The 27,149-nt window shown below is 28.9% G+C and overlaps 1 protein-coding gene across 3 annotated transcripts in view; it reads right to left on the bottom strand.

Annotated features, from left to right (window-relative positions):
- Nucleotides 1-27,149, bottom strand: part of LOC142328734 (uncharacterized) — a 56,880-nt gene that overhangs the window by 15,414 nt on the left and 14,317 nt on the right. For 2 of the 3 annotated variants that reach the window (XM_075372712.1, XM_075372715.1), the window contains exons 2-7: nt 21,472-21,524; nt 15,471-15,572; nt 8,513-8,639; nt 5,965-6,108; nt 3,564-3,830; nt 281-415 (exon numbers count right to left, since the gene is read on the bottom strand). In XM_075372712.1, the coding sequence (XP_075228827.1) occupies nt 281-415; nt 3,564-3,830; nt 5,965-6,108; nt 8,513-8,639; nt 15,471-15,572; nt 21,472-21,498 (802 nt within the window). In that variant the 5' untranslated portion in view covers nt 21,499-21,524. Of the gene's footprint in view, nt 1-280; nt 416-3,563; nt 3,831-5,964; nt 6,109-8,512; nt 8,640-15,470; nt 15,573-16,467; nt 16,608-21,471; nt 21,525-27,149 lie in introns of all 3 variants that reach the window. The other variant, XM_075372714.1, reaches the window with a different exon arrangement.

Genomic DNA, 27,149 nt, shown 5'->3' with positions numbered 1-27,149 from the left:
CAGACTTCTAGAAGTTAGAATTTATAGAACTGAAAAGAAAATTATTTTAGCATTTTTTGTTTTGTTTTTAGGTTTATTTAAAAAAATGTTTTTATCATTTTTAAATATTCCAGATTATTCCCAGCTTTAATTTCAGTCATTGTAACAATAGCGTACATTCATTGTTTTGAGTGAAATATAATCTTCTTTTTAGTAACAAAAAGGGAAAACAATAATTAAAGATATTAACTAAATTTAAGAACATTAAAAAATGTTTTAATATAAATCAAAAAATACTTACAAGGAGTTGTATCAGAAAATCTTCTTTGTATTAAATGGCCATTTATTATAATTGGATCTAACCGAATCTGATCTTCTTCATTTAAAGACTTTAAATGATCCTTTTTGTTACAAATCTCTATGTCCCCATTCTTATCTGAAATAATAATTATTTTTTCAATTTGTAAGAGTAGCTGATAGGAGTTATATTTAGTTTGAATTAGATTCAGATTTCTTTTTTTGGATTTAGAAAAAACTATTTTTTCACACCTACTGCACCCACAGAAGATCTGTACTGTATCCACAAAAAAATTATGAAAAGCATGGGTCTAAACAAAATTACTTTGAATAAGTAAAACTACTTTTCCATGAGAAATAATTGAGAGTATTGATAAGGACTTGCTCAATAATTCATATTTATATTTCCAGTTTATTTAATAAAAAATGACTGAAAAAATTTTAAATAAAAATCATAAGCAATTGAATTATTTTTCAATATTTTTACAAACAGCATTGATTATCTGTTTTAGTTAATGTACAAGCTTTTCCTGTTAACCAACTTATCTGGCCAAGTTTTTATAAGTGATATTTGATATTTATTAGTTTTTTTAATAATAATAACAGGCTGATGCCCAATAATAGTTATGATCAATGATATTGAATTATGTACTGAGTGAAAAAATCTGGCCCGGATTGGAACTCAAACCTAGAACCTCTGGGTGAAAGGTAGAGATGCTACCACCCTTTTAAGGAACAAAAGTACATCACAGAACAACCACTTCAATAAAAATTTATAATAATTTTGAAGTTTTTTTAATAAAAAGATTAATAACTAACAGCAATTAAGAGTTTTGTGTAGTTTTCCTTATTTGTAAAAAAAAATCAAATATTTATTTTTATTGCATATGTAACTTTTTTTTAAATGCTATATTTCAAGTCACATAGAATTACAACATAACTGTATCACATTTTCAGTTTTTTTCTAACCAGATAAATACATTGTAATGTAAAGCATTGTTATCTGCATCTTTGCCAGCTAATTCATCTTCTGACTATATATTTTTTTAACTTAAATTACAACTTCCTTCTTCTCCATCCCCATTTAACAATTTGACGACTAGGATTCATCTTCATTGTAATTCAATCATTTATATCATTTACTGTAATTTTAAATGTTGACTTACTTTTATAATTTCAATAATGGCCTTAACTGTTCTTTAAAAATCATGATGATTCTTCTTTATTTCAGTGTTGTATCACTATTCAAATAATAGACTGACTAAGAAAAGACAAGAAATCGAGTCAACCAATAACATTTTCTACTCACTCCTACTTCATTTTTTTTTTTTAATATGACACCATCATTTTACATTTACAAACTGTAAAATTGTTTCTTAATGGTACCCAATAAAAATTAAAGAATTTGACCTAACATGTATAGCACAAACTATTCTACATACATTTTGATTTGTAATTACAAAATAATTAGTTTTCATGAAAATTCCTCAATAGCATTCAATTGATAATATTTTTATACAAGGCCCATTATAACTGCTGAATAATTTGAAAACAGGAATTCATAGAAAACCAAAACAAAATTTTACCAGATAAAAACTATTATTGTCGTAATTCCTCCTCAAACTCTAATTACTGAAGGATCTTACCTTAAAAATCTTTGCATCTTATTTCACACCATCCCAATCTGTATTTCTTTACACAACAACATAGAAAATTACCCTTCCATTTTCTGACTATTGCCTCCTCTATATAGAGTCCAATAGACTCTAGGACCTTATTCACTCTGCTCCCTATTATCATTTTCACTCTTTTCTCTTTTTCTCTAGTACCAACTTCAGTCCTCCTTCCCTTTAGCATATCCCACTTCACTTATCTCCATATGACTTTGTTGCACATAATATTCCATTCCAACCATGTCAAACAATTTCAATATCAGTTTCAGCTCTTACATCTTTAGTCTCTTACTGTGTTTTGCACTATGATTTCCAAACCCACTCGACAGACCCACCTCTATTAGTCCATTGGTTACAGAATACTTACCTGCTTTTCACGTGCAGTGCCAGACTTGCATAAAAGCTACACAAGCCATAGATTAGATCCCCCCACTTTCTTGAGGGCCCTCAAAATAATTTAAAAAATAAATAAACAAAGATAGAAGAAAATAGTTTAATATAATTCCTTAATTCTTATAACATGTTTCAAGAGATTACATAAAAAGCCTTTGTAAACTGTGTCTTTTAAAAGGACTTTTGTTTCTTTTTACCAGAGTCTGCATTATTAATAAATAAAAATAAATAATAATAAATCTGTATTATTAATTATATGAATAAAAATGATTTTGAGTTAAAGATTTATTATTTCACTATCAATATACTTCTTACTTGTTTTCAGTTTAACCCTCTAGGTATCTGAAAATCTTTTTTTTCACAGACCTAGAATATCTGGACTTATAAAGGTTCCCATATCTCAAATAGCTTGGTACCTCATCAACTCTAAATCCGACCCGCTCACATGTAATTCAATTCATTCAAAGGCAAGCAACTGTAAAATGAGGTCACCATCACTCAAGAATTAAAAAAGAAACTGCACAGTGACTAATGAATAAAAAGAAAAATATAAGAGCCTCATAAAAGTAGTTACACTTTGTGTAACATATTGTATAATTATAACATATGAAAAGTAGGCACATATGTATAAAATAGTAGAAATTAAAATGTTGACGGTTTTCACCTATATACAAAAACAATGGAGACAAAAAAGTAATACATAAATAATAAAGAAAAATTCCTTAAAACGATCATATTACATAATTTTATGGCGTAACCTAAATACTGTATAAATCATTAAGTTTAAAAATCAACAAATAAAAAATAAAACTAAATAGACAAGGTATAAAGGAATTTTCATTAATATGAAATAATAATGCAGTTAAAAAGAATTTGACAAAAGGAAATTTTTATAAGATTAAATGAGACAATTACATTTAATAAATAAGCAATCTATTCATAGCAGAGTTAGTTTTCACCAAGATTATAAGAGCCCAAAACTTCATAGTTTTGGGCTCTTAAAATCGCAACGTTAATGCCTAGTAGCTAGTATTATTAATACTAATATATGTATAAATGCAAAATGTGGGTAATGTGCATATTTGTATTCTACTACAACAGAAATGCAAAATTTGTATTTACTTAAAATAATAAATACACAAATCCATAAAATTATTCATACTAATATTTAAAATTATTTATACTTATTTCAGATTTAAATAATGAATGATTACTTCTTACCTGATCCATCTTCAGCTTTGCGATAATGCCATTTTACTGGATGCAATAGCAATGCTCCAACAAATGAATGAAGTGTTAAACTAGCCATTATTAATGCAGTACCTCTACCACCATATATAGTCATTAATTTACTAATTAATAATGGCATAAATATTGGGCCAAGTCCAGTTGCTGACATTGCTATACCTGTCGCTATACCACGACGTTCTAAAAAATATGTATTTAATGCCAGACTAAATGACGACATAACAAGATTAACTCCAATTGCTGTCAACATAACAATTTTGTTTTAATTAACTTTTTAATAGCAATACAATATAAGTGGTTTTTAATTATTTTTTAATTTGGTGATTTTGTCTATTTTGATAAGCAATGAAAGCAGCACAAATGTATACATGTAATGAGTTTATCATCAAGATGGCAGTTGTAATGAATGAAGATGTACTGTTACATTTTAAATTCTGATTATCACACAAATATTCAGTCATTGTCACTTAACACAATTTAAAAAACAGAACTCTCAGTTCCAAAATTCTCTTTCAGTTCTTAGACCACCTTCATTCTTGAATTTTTATTATAATTTACATTAAAATTAAAAAGATAAAACTGGTACAATTTTTTAATTGGTTATATTAAAATGTAATGAAAAGAATTAAATAGATAAAAGGATTTTTTCCATCTTATCACTTCTAAACACATTCTAGGTATATTTTTAGAATCTGTTATTAGATGCTTTTCAAAGTATAGTTTTTCATTGCTGCATTAATAAAAAAAAAGATTGAAAACTGAAAATGGTCTGACTAAAAGATATATTTCCACAGACATTCTGGTTTATTTTTTTTTAGTTGATAGCTTCATTTATTACAGTGAAAGATTACATAAGTTCAAACACTGATGAAAATAAAAACTTGCTTGCAACGAGGCAGGCAATCGCTGTGATCATGCACATTATATTACTCTTTTCTCGTAATAATAGTCTCCTTCAGAAACTGCCTACATTAAATAATAAATTACGTGAAGAACTTCAAAAGCGTATTCATATTAAAGGTTCTAGAACTACACTAGCAGATATCCTGAAAGAATTAGGATTTAAATGGGGTAAACAGATAATATTATAAAACTTTCAACTGAGAAAGAAGACATCTGGTGATAGAGGATAGAATAATTAAGAAAAATGACCAAGTTCAGAAAATAAAATTCTTTGATTGTTTATTTGGATGAATTGTATATTTTAACGTCCCATTCAACAACAAAATCGTGGTTGGATGTCAGTGGTGCAGGAGTATAAAAGTGCCAATTAATAACGCTCATCGGTTAAACATAATCCATGCTGGAGGAGAAATGGGGTTCATTCTAAACGCAATGTTAACTTGGAAAACAAGTTTAAAAAGTGGTGACTATTACAAGTGTAAGCAATAATTTTATGAAGTGACATCAGAGATATTAATTTGTGGTCCCCTCAGCCAGTGGTTGTTATTGATAATGCGCCACACCACAATTCACTTCTAAAGAAGCCTCCAAAAATTCAAATGATAGCAAAAGTGGCTAATTAATTGTTTAGAAAAGAACAATATAGCATTTAATAAAGCAATGTTAAAACCACAATTGTATGACATAATTAAATCACAATGAAATTCAAAAATAAAGTACCATTTTGATGAATTATTAAAAAACAGGCTTCAGGTTCTGTGAGTTCCACCTTACCTTTCCAATTTAAATTCAATTGAGAAGGTACAGTCAGCTCTGAAAAGATATGCTGGTAGTAATGACACAACATTTTTAGTTAAAAAATTAAAAATTTTTAGATAATAAAAAATTAGCTGAGGAAAAAATGAATAAGAATGATTGGAAACCATATTGCAAACATGTAAAAAACCGTGTATTAAATTAATATGGATAATTATGTATTATGTAATATATATATATTAGTGGAACTAATTGACAAAATGATGGATAATTTACCATACATCTAAACAATGGACATGAAAATGACTTTTCCGATGAAAACAGAGAAGACTTGTATAGGAACTGGGCATATAATGCAAATTTCAAGTAAATGTTAATAAATAATAATAATAGTACAATCAATAATGAAAATAATCATACAAAAAATATTTGAAAATTCTAAATAATGTAAAAAAAATAATTGTACATCTAATTTAGTGTAATTACAGATAAAATAAACATTCAAGAGCTAGTTAAGTTTTTTTTTGTTTAAAAATATACTTAAATTAAAACTGTTATAGTTGCAATCTTTATTTATTGAATTATTGGTACTAATTACATAATAATGAATTATAACTAATAAAACATGATAACAGTAATAAATTAAGCATACATAAATGATAGTACACGATTATTATTATTGTCCTATAATCTTCACATCTGTAATCTTACTTACAAGAAATAATTCCATAATAAAGAATAAAATCAAAAGATGACATTGCAAAACTTGTCATTGAGTTTCCAAAAAATGTCAACATAGCACCAACACAAGCAGTTTTTCGAAATCCAAATGTTTTTAATATAGGACCATTCATAAGACCTGCGCAAAGGAAAAAGTACAAATTTATAAAAAAAACTATTTTAAAATATAATAAAAATAGTAAATGAATAATGTCAAAATTTCTCTAAGATTGTTTTTCTTTAAGAAACAATTTTTACAGTAGTATCCTTATTATCTGGTATCCGTATTATTTTCCTTATTATTTGGGATTTCTTCCTCATACCCTTTTACATCAAGAATATCACTCCCTGGAATGATCAAGATATTATGGAAGCATGACTACAAGGGAATCCTCAGTTAACAATTTTTCTCAGAAACTAGAAAAATTCTGAAAGTGCAGTAAGTACAAAACAAACCTAATAATATAACCCACCGGGTTGGTCTAGTGGTGAACGTGTCTTCGCAAATCAGCTATTTTCAAAGTCGAGAGTTCCAATGTTCAAATCCTAGTAAAGGCAGTTACATTTATACAGATTTGACTAGATCGTGGATACCAGTGTTCTTTGGTGGTTGCGTTTCAATTAACCACACATCTCAGAAATGGTAGACCTGAGACTGTACAAGACTACACTTCACTTACACTCATACATATCATCCTCTGAGGTAATACCTAACGATGATTCCTGGAGGTAACAGGAAAAAAATAATAAATAAACCTAATAATATGAAAAGAATTATAACTGGTTATGTATTACCAACTAAATAGAAAAAAATTAAAAAACTGCTTGACAAATGTGATTAAATTTTGGATCTTTTTCAGAAATCTCCCTTCCCCCCAAACCACTTAATTTTTTAATCAATCGACCAAAAATTTATATATTTTTAATATCCAGTAAAAATTAGGTGGGGATAATCATGTTTCAAAATAGCAGTGAATATAAGGAAATATTGATATTAACAATAACCAGGTTGGAGAAATAATCCAATATTACCCAAAAATAACCCACTAACATGTATACACATGATTATTTAAACATTCTCCATATTAACATATTTTACATATTAAAAATATAAGCATCACTGCTTATAATTATAGATATAAATTATAAATATAATCAACCAAACTTAACCTACTCTCACTTCAAAATTTAAATACTAAATAATTGCAATAATTACTGAATTTATTATTTAAATATTCAAATATTACTGTTAATTAATAAGGTTGGCGAAGTGAGCATAGGTTAAGTTTGGTTGGATTACATTTATTGAATAAATAAATATAAATGGTTATAAAAATGGTAATATAAATGGTTATATCTGGTTACCGAGTTATTTCTTCAACCTGATTGTTGTTAATATCAATATTTCTTGCTATTTTCAGTTATCTCCAGGGGAAAAACTTGCAAACTTTTGGGGGTGAGAAACAAAAAACTACCAATTTTTATTTTTTATTTTGAAACATGCATATTCCCACCTAATTCTTACTGGATACAAAAAATGCATCGATTTTTGGCCAATTGATTAAAAATTTAAGTGTTTTTTTTTTGTGGGTGGGGGGGGGAATTCCGTAAAAGATCCTAAATGTTTAAAAAACAAATTTAATTTATGAACAGTGTGGTATAGAACAAAACCAAAAGCATTCCTAATGAACAAAAATATATAATGTCAAACCATATCAACTAACAATCACACAAAATTGTCATTAATTTCAGAACAGAATTTTATTTTTTTATTTTTGAAAGCATAAACAAAATTCATATAAAATAACCTAACATAACACAAATTGTTAAACTCAACAACCCACCAATAACAGATTTAAAGAGTAGTAGGTATACTTAAGACTGCTGCATTTAATAGATTACCCAGTTATACATTCATCCACCAAAACAACAAAAAAAAGCACTACACATAAATTACCTCAAACAAAACTATTAACCACATCATGTAAATTTTACTTATAGTATGTTTAAACTACAATTACAAACTCCTTAGAAGATATGAAATTAATAAAACACATTAAAATTTTAGTAAAATACAACAAACTGACAAATATAACTGACTAAATTTACCATTAATCACATATTAAAGTAGTTGCCTGACCAAAAGGTGTACTATAAATACAATCCCACTTAACAAATGAAAGAGCTGCTTAACACTCTGAAATGGCTTTCTAGAAGCATACATCTGCATGTAAATGTATTTAAAAATTCTATGAACATAAAAGTTAAAAACATTATTAATTATATAAGTATGATTACTGTGCAATAGTATTGTAAGGAAAGAAATGAGCAGCATTGAAAATAAAATGTTCACCAACATTCAGACAAACTTCTGTATACCCAAGTGTCTGGTCAGTTTATTTAATCAGTGGCTTCTCAATGAATTCATATATTAGATCTCTAGAAACAGTGTGGCAATGTTATAACTAAAAATAAATAAATAAATACAATTGAGTTCAATATATTCAGTCTAAATGGAAATAAATTAATTTAATTATACTTACCAATTAATAAGCCAGCTGCTGAATTAATATTTATTATAATACTGGAATCTGTTGTAGTCATATTAAGTTGAGCAAAAACTTCTCTAAACATCAGTCCAAAGTTTATTAAAATTGGTAATAAAATCATCTAAAAATAAATAATGAATAATACTTTTAAAATAAGTTTTTTATAACACTGAATTTTTATTAAGTAAAGAACATGGGTATAATAAATTTAAAACAAGAATTGCAAAATATTTTATACTTAACAGTAAAAACACTATTTATCAACAAATCCATTATTAAAATGTTAATACTTATGTATCAACTTTTACAATTCAACTTTTAAAATCCCTTATAAAATGTTTTATTCTTTTTTTTTTTGAAGAAGAAGGACTCATTCTTAAATATGAGGAAGGAGTTATTTATAATCTCGACAAGAATCAAATATCAATTATAGTAGTCAAAATGAAGAAAGACAAACTCGGATTAAGAAAGGAATGAAATAAGTATATAAACAATTCCTGTTGCTTATACATAAAGACGATACAGGAGTATTAGGACAAATTTAAAAGTAGAGTAACTACCTAAGAAGAGAAAATAAAGATATGAAGATTCACTACATCCACATTAAAGATTGTACATTCCTCTTTTGGCAGAATCAAATGTGAGTTAGAAGAAATGTTAAATGGCATAGATTTATGACTATAAGAGATATTTAGTTTGAAAATAAATAAGACTAAAACAAAGGCATTGAAATGTAATAGAAAGGATAATGAGGACAACTTTTTTTCTTAATTTAGAAAAAAAGAAAAATTTAGAAAAATTAAGAAAATAGTTGTTACTTATTAGAATTACTAAGGATGGATAAAGTGAAACAAACATCAAAAGCAGATTGGCATAAGCAAAGATAGCTTCCATTCAGAAAAGAACCTGTTATACTCATTACCATTTATATTGGTGGTTTTTCCCTCCGCCTATTGGTAGCATCTACTTGCCTTGTTACCCCCACTATGACCCAGCTCTCCTACTCCACATGACATGTAAAAGTTACTATGAAAACAGTGCCATGCTTTTGCAGCGCAGTGCACGTGTACGAACTGTGTATGAACTGAGATCCTATAACAGGGGCTGTATGCTGGGCACACAACCTGCCAATATTAATGGTAATGAGTAGAGTAATAATTATATATGTAAGAATTAGTAACAAATTCTTGAAAATATCTGTGTGGAGTGAAGTGTTTTACAACAGAAAAACATAAAAGAAAAGAATAGAATCCTTTGAAAAGAACGTTACAGTAGGATATTAAAGATTAGGTAGATTAATGAAATTTTAAATGAAAGGTCTTAAGATGAATAAGAATGTTGAGAAATTTGGGACAAACTATTGTAAAGAAAAACGTAAGTTGATTGGCCATGAATTAAGTCATTCAGGTTTGGTTAACTTTGTTAAAAGATCATACAAACTGTCAAAGAGAAAAATCAGGATATCAAAACAGACAATTGAAGATATAGAAAATATGTTGAGGTTAAATGAATGGAGGACAGCATAAAACCAATCAACTGTTTTATGACTCAAATAAAATAAAAATAGAAATCCATCACTAGTTCTATCACCTATCAATATATTTACTTCATCTAACTTCTAAAATAAGTGCAAAAAAAAATGTTGTAATGGTTCTGGGATACTTGCCACTCACTAAGCAGCGCTTGAATTATTGGAATTGAGTATGTGTAAGTTTTGCATAAATTCTACAAAACATTATTACTTTTTGTTCTAATTTATCTCTTCAAATATACTTTTAGCATGCTTTTTTCATATGATTATTTCCATTATGTGCTTTAACTTAACAATAATTGATTTCCATTCTACATTGTGTATTTTTACTATTTGTAAATACATCATATATTAATAAGAATAATCATACTACTAATTAGTATCCTTGTAAGTGATCAATACAATACAATGTGCACTAAACTATAATCAATATTACTAAAAACAATATTTACTTCCATTAAAATAAATATATCAGCTAAATACAAATGAATAAATCAATCATGCTCTAAAATACAATCATATTATTTTAAGTAAATAATAATTTTACAATATCATACATTAATCTAAATCAATCATAACATATTACATAAACGATAAAAACAACACAAGTATTACAAGAGTTACAACAGTAACATACATATAATCTGTTAAATCTTCATTTAAGAAATAGAGTAAACTGTGCATAGATATAACTAATAGTAATAACTTTTATTTATTCAGTATCATACACAGACAACGCTAAATGAGCGGATGGTTCAAAGGGTATTGAATGACACCACTCGATTGATTGGAATTTACTTTGAGTAGTTTTTTAACTCTTAATAGACCTGTATTTTATCAGTAGTAACAATATGAATATGAAGTTCATTGCCCTCTTTGTTATGTCAAGCAGGAAATGTCAATGCTACTTGTGTTCACTTTCTCTAGTCTTCTTTAAACACTGCTTGAAGTGTCCATCTGCACAAAAATGTTTTTGTACTTCGGCAACTCACTGCTGAAAAGATGTTGAGATAAGCTACATAATCCATCAACTGTGAATCAACTATCATGATAAGTCACAGAGAAGCATTATACAGAACAATCTTTCTCACAAGTGTAAGAAAATTGTGATCATGTTTCTTCAAACATGATCACCATTTTCTCACACTTGTTTCATTCATAATCTAATCAATTATGAATTCTGGATCAGACATAACTAATACAACAGGGAACAAACATACTTTTTTTAACTGGTGGAAGATCACCAGCACAAGTACTGTGTACAAATTTTTATTACTTTCTGAAATGTCCTTGTATATTAATTATCATGCGCAAATTGTATGAAACATGCCATATACTGAAGTACATTAAATAACTATATTTGTAAATATATTTTTTTACAGATTACAAAATATCTTTTTTAACTCTTTTTTTTACACACTTTCAAAGAAAAGAACAGTATTACTTTCAGTTGCATGGTGGAAGTGGGAGTTTAAAATGAATTTTCTTTATATTTTGTGGTATTATATAGTATAATAAATGCCCAAGACCCACTAATAATAAAAATAACTTTCCAAAAACACCATAAAGAAATAAAAAAGCTCTGGGATGTACTCGACCTGACTATAAATAACATCTACTTAAACCATGTTAAACAATTAATTGGAGACTTCAATGCTCAACTAGGAAGAGAAAAAAGATACCATGGCATTATCGGAAAATGGCTCGCCCAAAAGAAAACAAACAAAAACAGACAGAGACTTGTTGATCTCTGCAGAAACCACAACCTAATCTCAAAATCCACATACTTCAAGAAGAAACCTCAAAAACTGAAAACCTGGAAACACCCCCAATTACACTAAAAGAGAATAGTAACTAGACCAAATCTTCATGGACAAACACCGCTACAAGGAAATTAACAACATAAAAGTCCTGTGAGGAGTAGACACAGGCTTAATCGATATATAGTCAAAATTAAAATTAAATTACTTCCCAAAGAAATCAGCAAAACCAAGCCCCTAAAACTAAAAGAAAAATGGAGCTTACCCAACTTATCAAGAATGAAAATTACCAAAAAGCAACTGAAAAAGTAACAATCATGGATAAACTTAAAGATCCAGTCAACAATCTTAAACAAATCACAGAAGAATTAGCCCCAATAAAATCCCATAAAAAATATCAATGGTGGAATAGAAAATGTGACGAACAGTAGAGAAAAGACATCAAGCATCACTATTTCACCAATCCCAAAAATCAGAAACATCCTTCTAAAATCTAGTAAAACAAAGAAAATAAACCACTCAATCCCTAAGGAGAACAAAAAGAACCACGACACACTTAAATCAACAGAAAAAAATTCAATAAAACACAGTCAAGAGACTACTTCAAAACCTTCACCAGAAGGTTTTGAAGTTTTGAAGCACCAAAAATATGAACCCCCCAACCAAATTCAATAAAGAATAAAAATGGTAAACTGGCCTATAACAATAAAGACAACATGGAAATCCTAGTTAAATATTTCAACAAACTCCTAAACTGTGAAGAACCAACAGAACTCCTAAACTTCAATACAAACACCTTAATAATAACACGATCAGAAAACATCAACCCTCCCTCAATAAAAGAAGTCTACCAAGCACTAGATGAGATAACAATTACAAATCAGTGGGAGAAGATCAGACTTTTGTAGAGATCTGGAAACATGCAGGAAGATCAGCAAAAATTGCTTTTCATCAACAGCTTGTCAACATCTGGATCAAAAAAGAACTACCAGAACACCTGATGACAGCCCTCATCCATCCGCTACACAAAAAAGGGGACAAAACAGACCCTAACAATTACAGAGATATCTTCACTCCTACATACAATATTCTTTCAAGAATCATCCTCAACAGGATCGGTTCACAACTTAAGAAAGAACTAAGAGAATATCAGGAAGGTTTCAGACCCTGGAAGAACTGTCCAGACCAGATCAAGAAGTCTCAAGATAATAATGGATTACAACAGGAAAAGAAACAGAAACACAGTGATAACATTTGTAGATTTCAGACTGCATCCACAGACAATCCCTACTAACTACACCTTCTAGTCCGACACCTGGGACTACTTACAAAATTAACAAACATGATAAAACTGACTCTCACAAACACTAAGTCAAAGGTAAAATTCAGAGGTGAGCTCTCGGAACCATTTGAAATGAAAACAGGACTGTGCCAAGGCAATGGACTCTCAATGATATTATTCAACTGCTCTATAGAAATGGTAATGAGGAAATAGCTCAAAAAATGCTCCCAAAAGTAAAAATAGGCCAAAAAATCAAAACAACTGTCTTGGTTTTGCCAACAATTTGCCACTGCTAGCAAACAACACTGATGAAGTTAGAACTTAGATATTAGAACTTCAAAACATTGCGAATAAAATTGCCCTCAAAATATCATTCAAAAAGACAGAAATTATGCCCCATACACTAACACGATTAAAAGAAGTAAACATAAACAGTAATAAAGTCAAAATAGTAACCCAATTTAAATACCTTGGAGAAATAATAACCTAAACAAAGAATACCTCAATCCAAATAAGAAGAAACAAACTATCCAAAGCTCAAAAACTAACCTGGTATACTAACAATAAAAAATGCCTATTAATAAATGCAAACATAAGATGACATTACAACAGAGTTATAAAGCCAGAAGCCACTTATGCAGCAGAAACACTCTTCCACCTGAACAATCACTCAAAGACAGGCAAACTCCAGAAGATTGAAAGAACCTGCATCAACAAAAAATACCAGAATAATGGGCAGTGGTGGATTGTGCCTGACAAAGCCATGTGCAAAGAGTTAGAACCCATCAATAATATCACGCGTAAGAGGAGACTAGGATTCTTTGGACATATCATGAAGATGCAAGATTCAAGATTTCAAAAATAGCTAGTACAGTACAATTTCAACCTGAAAAACACAAAGACAGGATGCAGATGGATCAGAGAAATAAGAGAGGATCTGAAGGAAATTAACCTTACAGCAGAAGACACCACAACAAGATAAAATTAAACAAGAAAATCGAGTACTAAAGCAAACGCTTCACATTCACAACACAAATATTTTCATCAGTAAAAAGGGCACAAAGATCAGAACATGTGAAAAGTACTGGGAGGACTACAAAATATATGTCATATACAGATATATATGTATATATGTAGGCCTGTGTATAAAATTTTGTGGCTCAAAAATCTCCAAAACTACTAGATCAATTTCATTGAAATTTAGATATGCTATAGTAATGTATTTGAAGCTGTACATATGAAAATTTGAAGAGATTACTGAGTTGTTCTTGAGTTAAACTCAATTTAAGGTAAAAAAATTTTGAGGTCATATTGACTGTATGGTGGTGTATTTTTCATGTGCACTTATACGGTAGCACTTTTTAAACGTATAGCTATTTTTTATGGATCTCAGGTTTTTTTTGAAAAATTTTAGATTAGAATGAAGCGATACTTATTCAGAAGGAAAGTGAATAAAAAACAAAAAGTCTTGCGCAGAATTGTGCAAGAATTTTTTTTTTATTTGCAAGTGTACAGTATATTAAGAACTTTTCAAATTAAATGTGTATAAACATACTGAAATGTAATAAAAAACAATTTAAAAAAAAAGTTTTTAGCTTGATGGCTAAATACCTGTGTTTTGTAAATGTGAATTGGTTTTATGAATTTAGATTTCATTCAATGAGATAATATATTTTCATGAAATTTTTGGTATTTTATAAAGCTTATTGTATACAAAAACCAGATCTACCACAATTAGGTAACAATTAATTGCAGGTTAACTCATGAAGAGAAGAGTTATCTTCTACTTTATTCTTTGAACGGAACCTTGTAAAGATGTCATGTGAGTATCAAAAATATAAAAATCAGGAAAATTATTAGACAGATACTAAGTCATTTATGTGTAGCCCCATCAAGAATTATAATGAAGATTGTTATATTTTATTTATTCTTTTAACAGAGACATCATACATTTCACTTGTTAATATTACATTTTAATTTGTTTTTATTGATTTTTTCACCTGTTCTCTACTTAGAAAGTGAGTATATATTATAGAATTTATAAAATTTGTTTGCTTACTCATTAGTCGAAGGATAATCTATGTTACATAAAATTATTTCTACAGATTATTTTATTATCCAGCTTAATCTGATCAATAACTTTGATTTATCATCTATAAGATGAACCAGTTAACAAAGGATTTGTTTGATTAATAAAAGGTATGTAAGAAATAGAATATACAGAACATTTTTATTCAGAACATTTATATTCTTGAACCCAAAAACTTCTTGGATTCTAGTCAACAGAATCCAGTGGAAGCAAAATAGAATTCAGTGTAGCTGAAATGAAACATCTACTAGATAGATTTTATGTAAAGTTTTAATAAAAAAAGTTCTTACATTTTGTACTGCAAATGAAATAACTATAACCCAGCCCCAGCCTCCATCTGGTGGTCGATGTTTATAATTTTTTTTATTTTCTTCTTCTGATTCCATAACTTTCTGTTAAAACATAAAAATGTTAAATTAAATTGTTTTATTTCTCTTACAATGTGAAAATATTTTTATAAAAATTCCTTCTTTTAATTAAATTTGTATTCTTTCATAGGTTATAAATCTATTTTAGTTTATTATATTCCACATTAAAGAGAGTACATATTACACAAAAAAAAAAAATAATAATTGTAGTTTTATATTTTTAATGACTTCTGGTCAATTAGTTGTTAAATAAATTATTTATTCATTAAGTAAATAAAAGTTGATGCCTGATTATGTTAGCATACTTTTCTGTGGTATAATTTTTTTTTAAATTTGAATGATCACAATAGTAAATGATGAAAAATCACTGAATAATCTATGTATCACAGTAGTAAATGATTATTACTGTGGGTAGATTATAGAGTATAACATCTCTCTACCTTACCTAATCTACTGATTTATGACAAGAGTCTACATGTATATTTTTAACAAGTTGTATATATATATATATATATATATATATATATACATTATTATAGTAAAATATATATTATATTATAATAATATATATATTATTTTACTAACTTTTTAAGATTAATATAGATGGTTTATATTAAAAAATTTTAAATGTGTGTGGGGGGTGTGTGTGAGAGCATGTGTATTTTTTCTAGGAAACAACAGTTTCAACCTGAAAGTTCTTATTTATTTATAATTATATCTCATGAGACAACTTGAAGTATTTGTTTAAAGTAAATTAAATATTTTACAAATGCTGTAACTGGAGAAAAATTTTGTTACACTTCAAATAATAATTCTTTGTAAGTGTAAAAGTTTTAAATGATTTAATTAATTATTTCATTTAACATATACTACCTATATACTCATACTTAATTTAGTATGGGATATTAAATATACTTACGGTAATGAAAAATACCCAAGGATTGTTTTCATGAGCATTATATGAAAGCAAGATAATATTGTTATTAATAAGAAGGAATTATACTTGAAGAAGAATCTCGTAATGTTGTATTTGAAGTACAATTCTGAGTAGTGTGAAAACTGAAAAGTTAGCAGACAGAACATTCATGAAAAATAAGGTTGTAATAAGGAAAGTGAATAAAAATAGAAGCTTAATCAGAATAACTTAAAATAGATACAAGAACTGGTAGAGATACATCATGAGGGTAGAAGGGTTTATTAAAAAAGTGCTAGAAGGATTAGTAGAATATGCAAAGGATGGTAAACACTAAAAAAGATAGATGATTTAAAAGGAATATCAGGGACTTAATGGTTGAATTGAAAATAGACAAGAATGGAAATGTCTGAGATTTGTCCCAAGAGAAAATAATTAAATGATTTTGATAAGATACAAGACAATTATTCAGTATATTTATAATGTTAGTGAAAAGTTAGTAGTAAAGTTAGTAAAGGATATCTGTAATTGAATCCTTAGTTTGTTTCTATTATTTATGTAATTCAAATATTTTGTAAAATATTATTAAAAAAAAACATGTTTCAAAATAAAAATAGTGTAACCTCCTATACATGTTTTTAATGCATACATTAAAAAACATACACAGTAACTGACATTTTATATTACAAGAAGTAAAAGAAGTACTGTATCCAATAGGTTACACTTCTATTAACAAAATATGCATATTAGAACTGTTTAATACTAAAACTTTTAAAAAAACTATTTTAATTAGTTATTTTTTATTAATTACTGTCAAAGACACATGTCAAAATACATTTTTAAATATTTTAAGCAAATAGAAATTTAAAACAATTAACTGAAGAGTTTGTTACAGACATCTCATAAAAAAATGATTTAACTTTGTAAGCAATAATGAACTTAATAGTCTTTAAATAATAAGGTTTAATATATTTCTATCCATGTTGCTTGGTAAAAATTAAAAAATTATTTAAAATCATAAACTTCAGCAATGACAAATTGAACAAAATTTAACAACTACACCATTTTTAATAACTTATTTCGAAATCATTCTTGTGACATTATGTTGTTTTCACATTGGCATCAACTAATATTCCTGGTGATTTTCTTAGTTAAGTGCACAGATATTTAGGATATGAACTGCATCTATTCATTTAGTATATCACTGTTGTATGTTTTTGTATTTTATATGTTATATCTCATAATTTATTTTAAATTTAAGGCAGTCTTTTTTTGATAATGTATAAAAAATTGTGGATATGCTCAATGTTATTGGATCTCTGATATGTATCAATAAGATGATTAGTAAATGTGGACTCTATGTTGCTATGGAGAGCTTTTAATAACTGTTCCTTGTATTTTTGAAGCTATATCCTGTTTGACCAATGTACAGTGTCAAAGCCCTTTAGTTAATTAATTCTTGGTGCATTGTGTTAGTAATATTGTAGTTGTCTTTACTCGTAAATTGCATTTAAAAATTTGTTTTGTTTTATTTGTTGTTCTGAAAGCCGTATTATATTCAGATTTTTTTTAATTTGCGAGTTATTTTCTCTAAGTATTTCTTGAATATGAGGATGTGTTGTATTATTATTTTTAATAATCTTCATGTTTATTTTTATTTATTTTGTGGACAGTCTGAAAAAATGAGTGTGCTAGTATTTTTATAATGTTGAGTTCTTTTACATGATCTTCTAGGATATGGTGTGAGAATGTGGAGGTCATTCTTTTAATATTTTAAAAACAGATAGTTCACTCTTATGTAGTCGGGTTTTTTAAGGTGTTGGAAGTGGGTATGTCTGCCATTGTTGATTTTCTGTTTACCTTAGAAGAATATTTTTTACTGGTTTCTTTCAGTTTTTAGTGAGATAAAGAAAGTCTGTTTGTTTATTGTGTCTGTTCAGGTATAAAGTTTAATTTTTGGTTTATTTTTTTTAAGTATGTTAATAATTGTTCATATTGTCTGTGCTGCCTTGTTACAATAGATTTTGAAATAAATTTATTATAAAACATTGTTTTTATTAAATTTAGTTTTGAAATTTACGTTAGCATTTCCAAAGTTTATAATTTTTAATCAATTTTAAAAATGTTGCATTATTTTAAATTGTTAAATGTATTTAAAAATTGCTAAATGTAATGTTATTTTAAAGCATTAAAAATCTAAACATTACAATTATTTTAAATTGTTATAATTATTATAATTTTTGTTGTGAGATCAATATTTTAAAATATTTTTATAATTTCAATCATTAACGATGGATGTAATAATGATGAATGACACAAGTCATATGATACTTATACATAATATTCAGCACACCCTTATACCACTCCAGTTCATTTTTAATAGAATGTAAATCAGCGCAGTTCGGTAATGCTGAAATAGCTTCCTCACTGTTGTGTACTTCAGCAACTTTGTGTATTTCTGTTGGCTAATAATGAATCTGGTAAATTATTTTTCATTTAAATGAAATATAATCAGTTACTTATCACTTAGCAATAAGTGAAGTAGTAAAAGTGAATCATTAAAATATAATCTTTCATTAACGTTCTCCTAAATGACAAATCATTTAATACTATTTATGCCTGCTATTTTATAACTCATATGAAATGAATAAATTTTCTATTTATAAAATAATAGTACATTAAAAAAAATTAAAATTTTCGTTTTTTGTTTACTCATTTTATTTTTCCTCCTGTGATAAGATTATTATAAAGGGTTACAAAAAAATAAATAATTCATCAATTCTGTATTTAATTAATTGATATGAATTACAAAATGTGATTAAGAGTTACATTCTTTTTTAAAATAATAATAAATAACTCCTTAGAAAGTAGATTGCTAATTTTTTTTGTTGAGGTTTTTGGGTCAAAAAAATTCTTGGTTATAAATTTTATATAAATGGAATGGGTGTATAGCAATATGCACATATTTTCCTTTGATAAAAACTGATAGTAATATAAACCTGAGTAGTATGTTTGTTTGAATACATGTAACTTAAACATGATTTTCATCAAACAGGTATCAAAAATCAATTCTCAAATTGTGACATTAAGAACATTATTTCTTGAAAAAACACAATGGTGGGCAGTGCACATCATTTTTTCCAAAAAAAATTTTTGTAACTCATGACTAACTAAATAGAAGTAACTTAATTAAGAGATTTCAGTTATTATTTGTTATATGAGTATTTAAAAATGTTTGAATGAAAATAGTTATAAAAGTATAAAAAATTCGTAATTATTTGAAATCAAAAAAGATATTTACAAAAGTAAATTAAAATAAATCTGAAAGGCAATTAAATAAATCATTATGAAAATAATACCAATGGCTAAAGACGATGTTTAATAAACCACAGATCACCGAATTTAAAATGATTGGAGCAGTTTCACTGCATGTTTGTTACCACTTTTGTATTTATTTGTGGCAAAAATTTATTTTATGGAATATCTTCTTTCACTGAACAGCATAATAAAGCATGATAACACTAAGATTATCAATGACTCACTTTCATTTAAATAATAACTTATCTTATCTTCAAAAGTTCTTTTGGAAGAAAAAGTCAGTATCAATTCTATAAGTGGTGTAATTTTCCTTTAGCAGAAAAAGTTATATGAAAGTTTTTTTTTATAATTTTCAATAACTTTAAAATGAAAACATGATTTGAAATAAATTTAATTGAAATTATTTTGGCAAAACTACTAAGTGAAGAAACAAAAACTGCACATCATAAATTAAGTCAATAAATTTTACTGATCAGCATGATTAAATTTATAATATTTAAGAAACAATTATCAAAAATATTACTAAAAAAAATATTATTAAATATTCACTTAAAAACTTTACAGAAATTGTTCTTCCAGAAAATGTTTTAATAGCTAATTACACATTTCTCTTGTTAATGAAGTTAACAGAGGCACTGTTGCTCATGGTATTCATCGGTGCTATAAAATAATTTTTTTAATTTTGATGATGAAGGATCTGTATTAACAACACTGATAATGAAACTAATTAACTCACTCCAAAAAGATCTAATGAAAGAACAACTTCCATATAATTTGAAAGTAAGTTGTTAATAGATTATTTGTATACTGCCTTAATAAATTTTTTAAGGATTTATGTATATATAAACAAAAAACAAATGAATTTTTTTTATAATTTTTTTTTTCTCTTCATTGTAGTGTTGACAAAGATAGATACAAAAAATAGACTGCAATTAAGGATTTTCGATTACTGATAGTGTTAATTATTTTAACATCCTATATTTTTTGTTGGCTTGACATCACAGGAACTGTTTAACTCCATCATGAAATTTAATGTGATAGCTAGTGAATTAGAGATACTGATTCTACTTGTTTAAAAAAAATTGGGTGCTTCACTTTACAGACAGACAGAATGTAATCGAAATTATATTATAATTACTTAATAAAATATTGGAAATCTATCAATTTTATCAACATAATTATTGAGTAAAGAAAAATCTTTTTATTTGAGCTTTTAGAATTTTTTCAATTTAGTTGTCTGTGAAAGTCAAAGGTGTTTTCTGATTTTTATGAACATAGGTTTAGCGATTAGGTTTCTTGCTCTTGGAACTTTATAAAACTTTCCATATTAGGAAGAGTATCAGTTGTAAGCTCCCACTCTCTCAGAACTACTCTCTCTTTCCGTATACTTCTTTGTAACATGTTTAATGATTATACTATAAGTATACAAAAAATTTTTAAATACTCTAGGGATGTACTGAAAGTATCTCTTTGATAATCACTTGTCAGTGATTTCCAATGTTCTTAGAAACAGTCCTTGCATTATAACTAAACACAGTAAAGACAATTTTGTGTAAGTGAAATTTTTTAGCTGAAAATTTTATATTTTTTAATCCAGGTCCCTCAAAATATTCTGAAATAAAAGTATTTTTTTTTCTACCAATCCATTCTACTACATATTATAACAGCTGAAAAACTATACAACAAACTTACCTTAAATGCACTAGACATTCCCTCCATTTTGCCTTGTCTTTATTTCTCTGAACCTACACAGAATATAAATATTTATTAAATATACTGTGCAGTTAATATCTTTTTTTATTATTATTAATTATAACAGTCTCATTATAAGTGTTATTGAATTTGAACTGAATAATTAAGCATAAATAAACAGATAAATAACAAATTTAGTAAACAACCAAAAGCAATTATTTAAACAATTTAAATTAATCTATATTCAAAATTAAACTGTTGTAAAAAGTACATTTTAATTAACGCATTATGATCACAGCTTATAAAAACAAATATAGACATCAATAAAAATAATTGAAAATACAATTTTATATTTACAATTCTTATTTAGAAAATACATTATTGGTTACTTTGGATGATCTTATAATTGGTGCCAAGGGGGAGTAGTATTACTTTGGATGATTAATTATAATCATCTGATTTATCATTTGTAATCAATCATCCACAGATTTAGAAAAACAAGTGATTTATTTTCATGCTCATTTGAAAACAAAAATTGTTGAGTAAAAAGCTGAATTGTTTCTGGCTTTTAAAAAAAAATGTAACATCACTTTAAAATATATTTTTTTTATATATTACATGTATGTATTATATGTATATTATTTTATATATTACATTTTTTATATATAACATGTGATGATAGATGCTGTCAAAGACAAGATAGATAGATTGCAATTTTGTTTATTAATAGTGCAACTTTCCCTCAGGGGTTCTCAATATCAAAGAGTATGGGAATAGTAACCCCAGAAACCCAAACTGGTAGCAGTATTTCTTCTCACTATATAGAGATTGCAAACACACATTTAATTCCTGCTCTGCATAACAACATCGTACACTATACAGCATAGATCAACATACAATACCATCGTAATACTTCTTTCTTTACTTCCACACATTCATATTCTGACTAGTTAGTGAATCTTGATAGAAGCATTTATATTAAGCAAATGCAATCTCAAGATACTCCACACAATTGATAAATCCTAACCTCGTAAATATAAGAATGAAGTATGATTACCTGGTCTCATAAAACTAGATTTTTCTGGTAACGTTTGGTAACACTGATGGAAATTTGGAAAAAGTATAATTAGTTTCTTAAACAGTCCAAATTTGGTGATTGTTTCCAATTTAATCCTACCCTACTAAACAGCATTTGTTTGTGTATCTGTGTGTGTTCATCCCCCTTAGCTTAACACCGGAAAGTACCAGTCACTAGTGGAAAATCCTGAATCGTTAGTACATGTCTTGTGGTGGTCAGTTGTATTCTTGTTATATTATTACATATCGATATACCATACATATATATTATATCAAAGTTTTAGTAAAATTTAGTACTTTTTAACCAGATCCGAATTTTCCGACGAAAATATTTCGAAAACGGTCGGTCGTGGCGGTCTGAAATTTTTTTCTACCCTCACCGACACCCCATCTGCTCCCAGTGGTGCCCGTCGGATGATAATATTTGCAAGTGCCCCCTGGGCGCCGTTCGGAAATTGGTGACGGAGTGCGATGGGGTGCCACCTTAATATCTTGGCAACCGCTCGTCCGATTTTCACAATTCAAACGGCGTATGTATCAACAGATCGAGATTCTTTCTTATTTATCTGATCCTTGTCTTGGTATTTTTCAAGCCAAACCAGCTGCTTCAGAAGTCTTGAATCTTACATCCTCAATGTATGTCCAAAGAATCCTAGTCTCCTTATGCATGGTATCAATGGAGAGTTCTAACTCCTTGTTAAGCATGAACCACCACTGCCCGTCTTTCTGATACTTTTTATTGATGCAGGTTCTTCCAATTCTTCTTTTGATTTTGGAGTCTGTCGGTCTTTGATTGTTCGTTCAGGTGGAAGAGTGACTTTGCTGCATATATGGCTTCTGGTTTTATAACAGTGTTGCAGTATCTTATTTTTTTCTTTTCTGGATAGACAATTTTTACTGTAGGTGTACAAGGTTATTTTTGTGCTTTAGCTATGTTGTTTGTTCTTGTTTGGATTTAGGTTTTATCGTTTTTTTGTTATTATTTCTCCAAGATATTTAAATAGAGTTACTATTTTGATTTTATTACCGTTTATGTTTACTTCTTCTGTATTGGGTTTTGGGGCAAAATTTTTGTCTTTTTGAATGATATTCTGAGACCAATTTTATTTGCAATGTTTTGAAGATCTAATATTTGTGTTTTAGTTTCGTCAATTTTGTTTGTTAACAGTGCCAAGACGTCGGCAAAATCAAGGCAGTTTGTTTTGATTTTTTGGCCTATTTTAATTTTTGGGAGCATTTTTTGAGTCATCCCTTCATTATCATTTCCAAAGCGCAGTTGAATAGTAACTGTGTGAATCCAATCACATCAATGGCGTAGTCCTGTTTTCATCTCAAATGGTTCCGAGAGTTCACCTTTGAATTTCACTTTTGACTTAGTTTTTTTGAGGATCAGTTTTATCGTGTTTATTAACTTGGGATGTAGTTCGTGATGTCTTAGAATTTTTAGTAGGGATTCTCTGTGGATGCAATTGTATGCTTCCTTTAAATCTTCAAATGTTATGGTGATAATAGACAAAAAAGCAAAAAAAAAGAAAAAGAGGCAGAGACATAGTGTGTCTCTGCTTCGTTTTCTGTTGTAATCTATTATTAGATTGAGAGTCATATTCTGGTCTAGACAGCTCTTCCAGTGTCTGAAACTTCCCTGATATTCTCCTAGTTCTTTCTCGAGTTGTAAACCGATCCTGTTTTTGAGGATGATTCTTGAAAGAATTTTGTGTGTTGTATCTAGGAGTGAGATTCTCCTGTAGTTATTACGGTTTGTTTTGTCTGCTTTTTTGTTTATCGGGTGGCTGAGGGCTGTCGTCTAGTGTTCTTCTTTGTGGTAGTTCTTCTTTGACCCGGATGTTGACAAGCTGTTGATGAAGGGCGATTTTTGCTAAGGATTGATTTATATCATTTCCTTATCAAAATGAAAAAAAAATTATTACAGTTGCACTTTCAACTAAAATTTTTAGAATGCTATATAAAAACCAACTTTTTGGGTGAATGATATCAAAATTTTTTCACTGAAACTGAACATGGCCTTAAAAAAATTAATGCACCCAAAACAAATGTTGAGAAGCAATATAACCTTGAATAAAAAACGTTAATAAAATAAAATACTAATTTAAAGTTCATTTTATTCTTTTAAGTCGTGCAGAATATCTTCTTATGTTTCATTTTTACTTCCTTGTCCGAAGTATCGTGATGGCAAAAAATTTAGGCTTCAAAGAAAATATCCATTTTGACCATCCCTGAATCCATTTTGACTAGTTTCGGCGTGACGTCTGTACGTACTATCTCGCATAACTCAAAAACGATTAGCTGTAGGATGTTGAAATTTTGAATGTAGGACTGCTGTAACATCTAGTTGTGCACCTCCCCTTTTGATTGCGGTTGACTGGACCAAAAGTGTCAAAAGAAGCCCAAAATCCAAAAAACATAGGATTTTGGACTTTTACGTGACTGCAGTAATACACCCTCATTGAGAGCTTTTCAAGGATACGAGGGTTATTTTTTTTTCAAGATCAGATCGGTCGCGAAATAAAAACCCGCGCAAAAATCGGATGAACCTTTGCGCATATGTGTTGCGCAGCGTCTCTAGTATGGCCTTCAATCACGCCGCGTCACTTCGTTTAGTTCTGAACACGCAGCTAGCACGTAAACATGTCTACAACAATAGCATCCCACGCGAAGTGTGAAGTGCGTGCCGTAATTCGATTTCTTCAGGCTGAGGGGTGTAATGCAGCTGAAATTCATAGACGAATAAGTAATGTGTACGGTGAAACTTCAATAAGTGACAGCAAAGTGAGACAATGGTGCAGGAACTTTAAAGCAGGACGTACAGATGTTCATGATGCAGGCGGTCAGGGAAGGAAGCGAGTGTCAACCGATGATCTCATAATTGAGCGAGTGGATGAGAAAATCGTAAGTTCACAATTTCTGTATTGAGTGATTCGTTTCCTGAAATTTCAAGGTCAGCTCTCTACACCATTGTGAGTGAGAGACTTCAGTACCGAAAACTGTGTGCGAGATGGGTTCCCAAGATGCTGTCCGACCATCACAAAACAATGAGAATGGACGCCTCCCTAACGTTCCTCCTGCGCTACCACAATGAAGATGATTTTTTGAACAAAATTGTCGCAGGGGACGAGACATGGGTCCATTTCGAAACTGAAGAAATAAAAGAACAATCCAAACAGTGGATGTTTACGCCATTCTGGCATAAAGTTTTCCGTTATTTTCTACGAATTCCAAGCTAGGGTGGGTCCCGTTGTTTTGTTACAAGGAATGTTTAAATCTCACTTGGTTTCGTATTTCTGGGTCTGTAAAGTCCACCTGCTTCTATTATTGTTCTTGTGTTCGACCCTCCCACCGTCATCCTTAGCGACCGCGCCCATTCTTCTATCGAGTTATTTCTGACTACCCTTTTCATACACCCGTTATTTTTTCGTCCCCTTACTAATACATACACACACTCTCCTGTCCACTACCTGGATCTGGCTACCCCCGCTTTCTTTCGCTATCTTTTCGGCAGAGTAGATCCAACATCTCCCCAGTGCAGTCGCCTATGGCCATACTCTCCTGCAAACTTTGTGGTAACATTCACATTCAAGCAGAATCTCAAACTCATCACTACACATCTGAGATTCCACGCCTCATTCTACCACTAAACCACATCACACCTCTGTATTCCTGATTCACCGTGCGGACTACGCCCAGGACTACATAGGTATTCTTCTGTACTTGCTGTTACGAGTTCATCTCTGGATAATATTTGTGTGCTACAGGCAAGTTCAGTTTTTCATTACTTATTACGTTAAACCACTATGGTATCATTCAAATTTGTGTAACATTCCGTTCATCATACCTATGCCGTTCAAGTTTCAATTTCACTTTAGTACAGTCACGACAGGTCACTTACAGAAGGCTGTCATTGTTCAGCTGCAACCTATTTCATGTGCTCAATTAAGTTCAGTGTGATTATATTGTAATTAACTCTTTTGTACTGTAATTTTATTGTGTCCTTTTCTACGTTAAACTAGAATTACATTTTTACATTATTTAATATTAAGTTTGTGGTGCACAAATCAGGAAAGGCTAGTGCCAATTAAGATTTACTGTAATTGATGTTTCTAAGTTAATGACATTTGTTCATTCCTAATTTTTCAATATTACAACATTTGTCAGCAATGCAATAGTTTTTCAGACATACTATGTTTATTGATGTTATATTTTTCTAAAGTTATAATTAAAACTAAGGTGTTTCATGTTCTCCTTCAGGCTTTGTCAAAAACGTATATTGTCAAAATCTGTATTTAGAAGCGTGTACTCATGTATTTTTTCATTTAACTATCATTGTTCAGACGCTGATTTCAGCTGATGTATTAAGTAGTTTTTAAGGTTATAATAATTAACTTATATTAATTTGTTTTCATTAAAGTTCAATTTCTTTTGGCAAATACTGGCTGTGTGTTTTTTTTTATTTTTTAACTTTACCCAACAGTGGATACATTCTCATTCTCCCAGTAAACCAAAGAAGTTCAAGCGAACCTTCTCCAAGGTCTGTATGGCTTCTCAAGTAAATGGCTACTGTGTTCTGGGGCCGGAATGGAGTTCTC

Source organism: Lycorma delicatula, chromosome 8, assembly GCF_047948215.1.
Source record: "Lycorma delicatula isolate Av1 chromosome 8, ASM4794821v1, whole genome shotgun sequence".
Taxonomy (NCBI): domain Eukaryota; kingdom Metazoa; phylum Arthropoda; class Insecta; order Hemiptera; family Fulgoridae; genus Lycorma; species Lycorma delicatula.
Note: the sequence above shows the minus strand (reverse complement) of the source record. Positions and strands in the feature narration are given on the sequence as shown.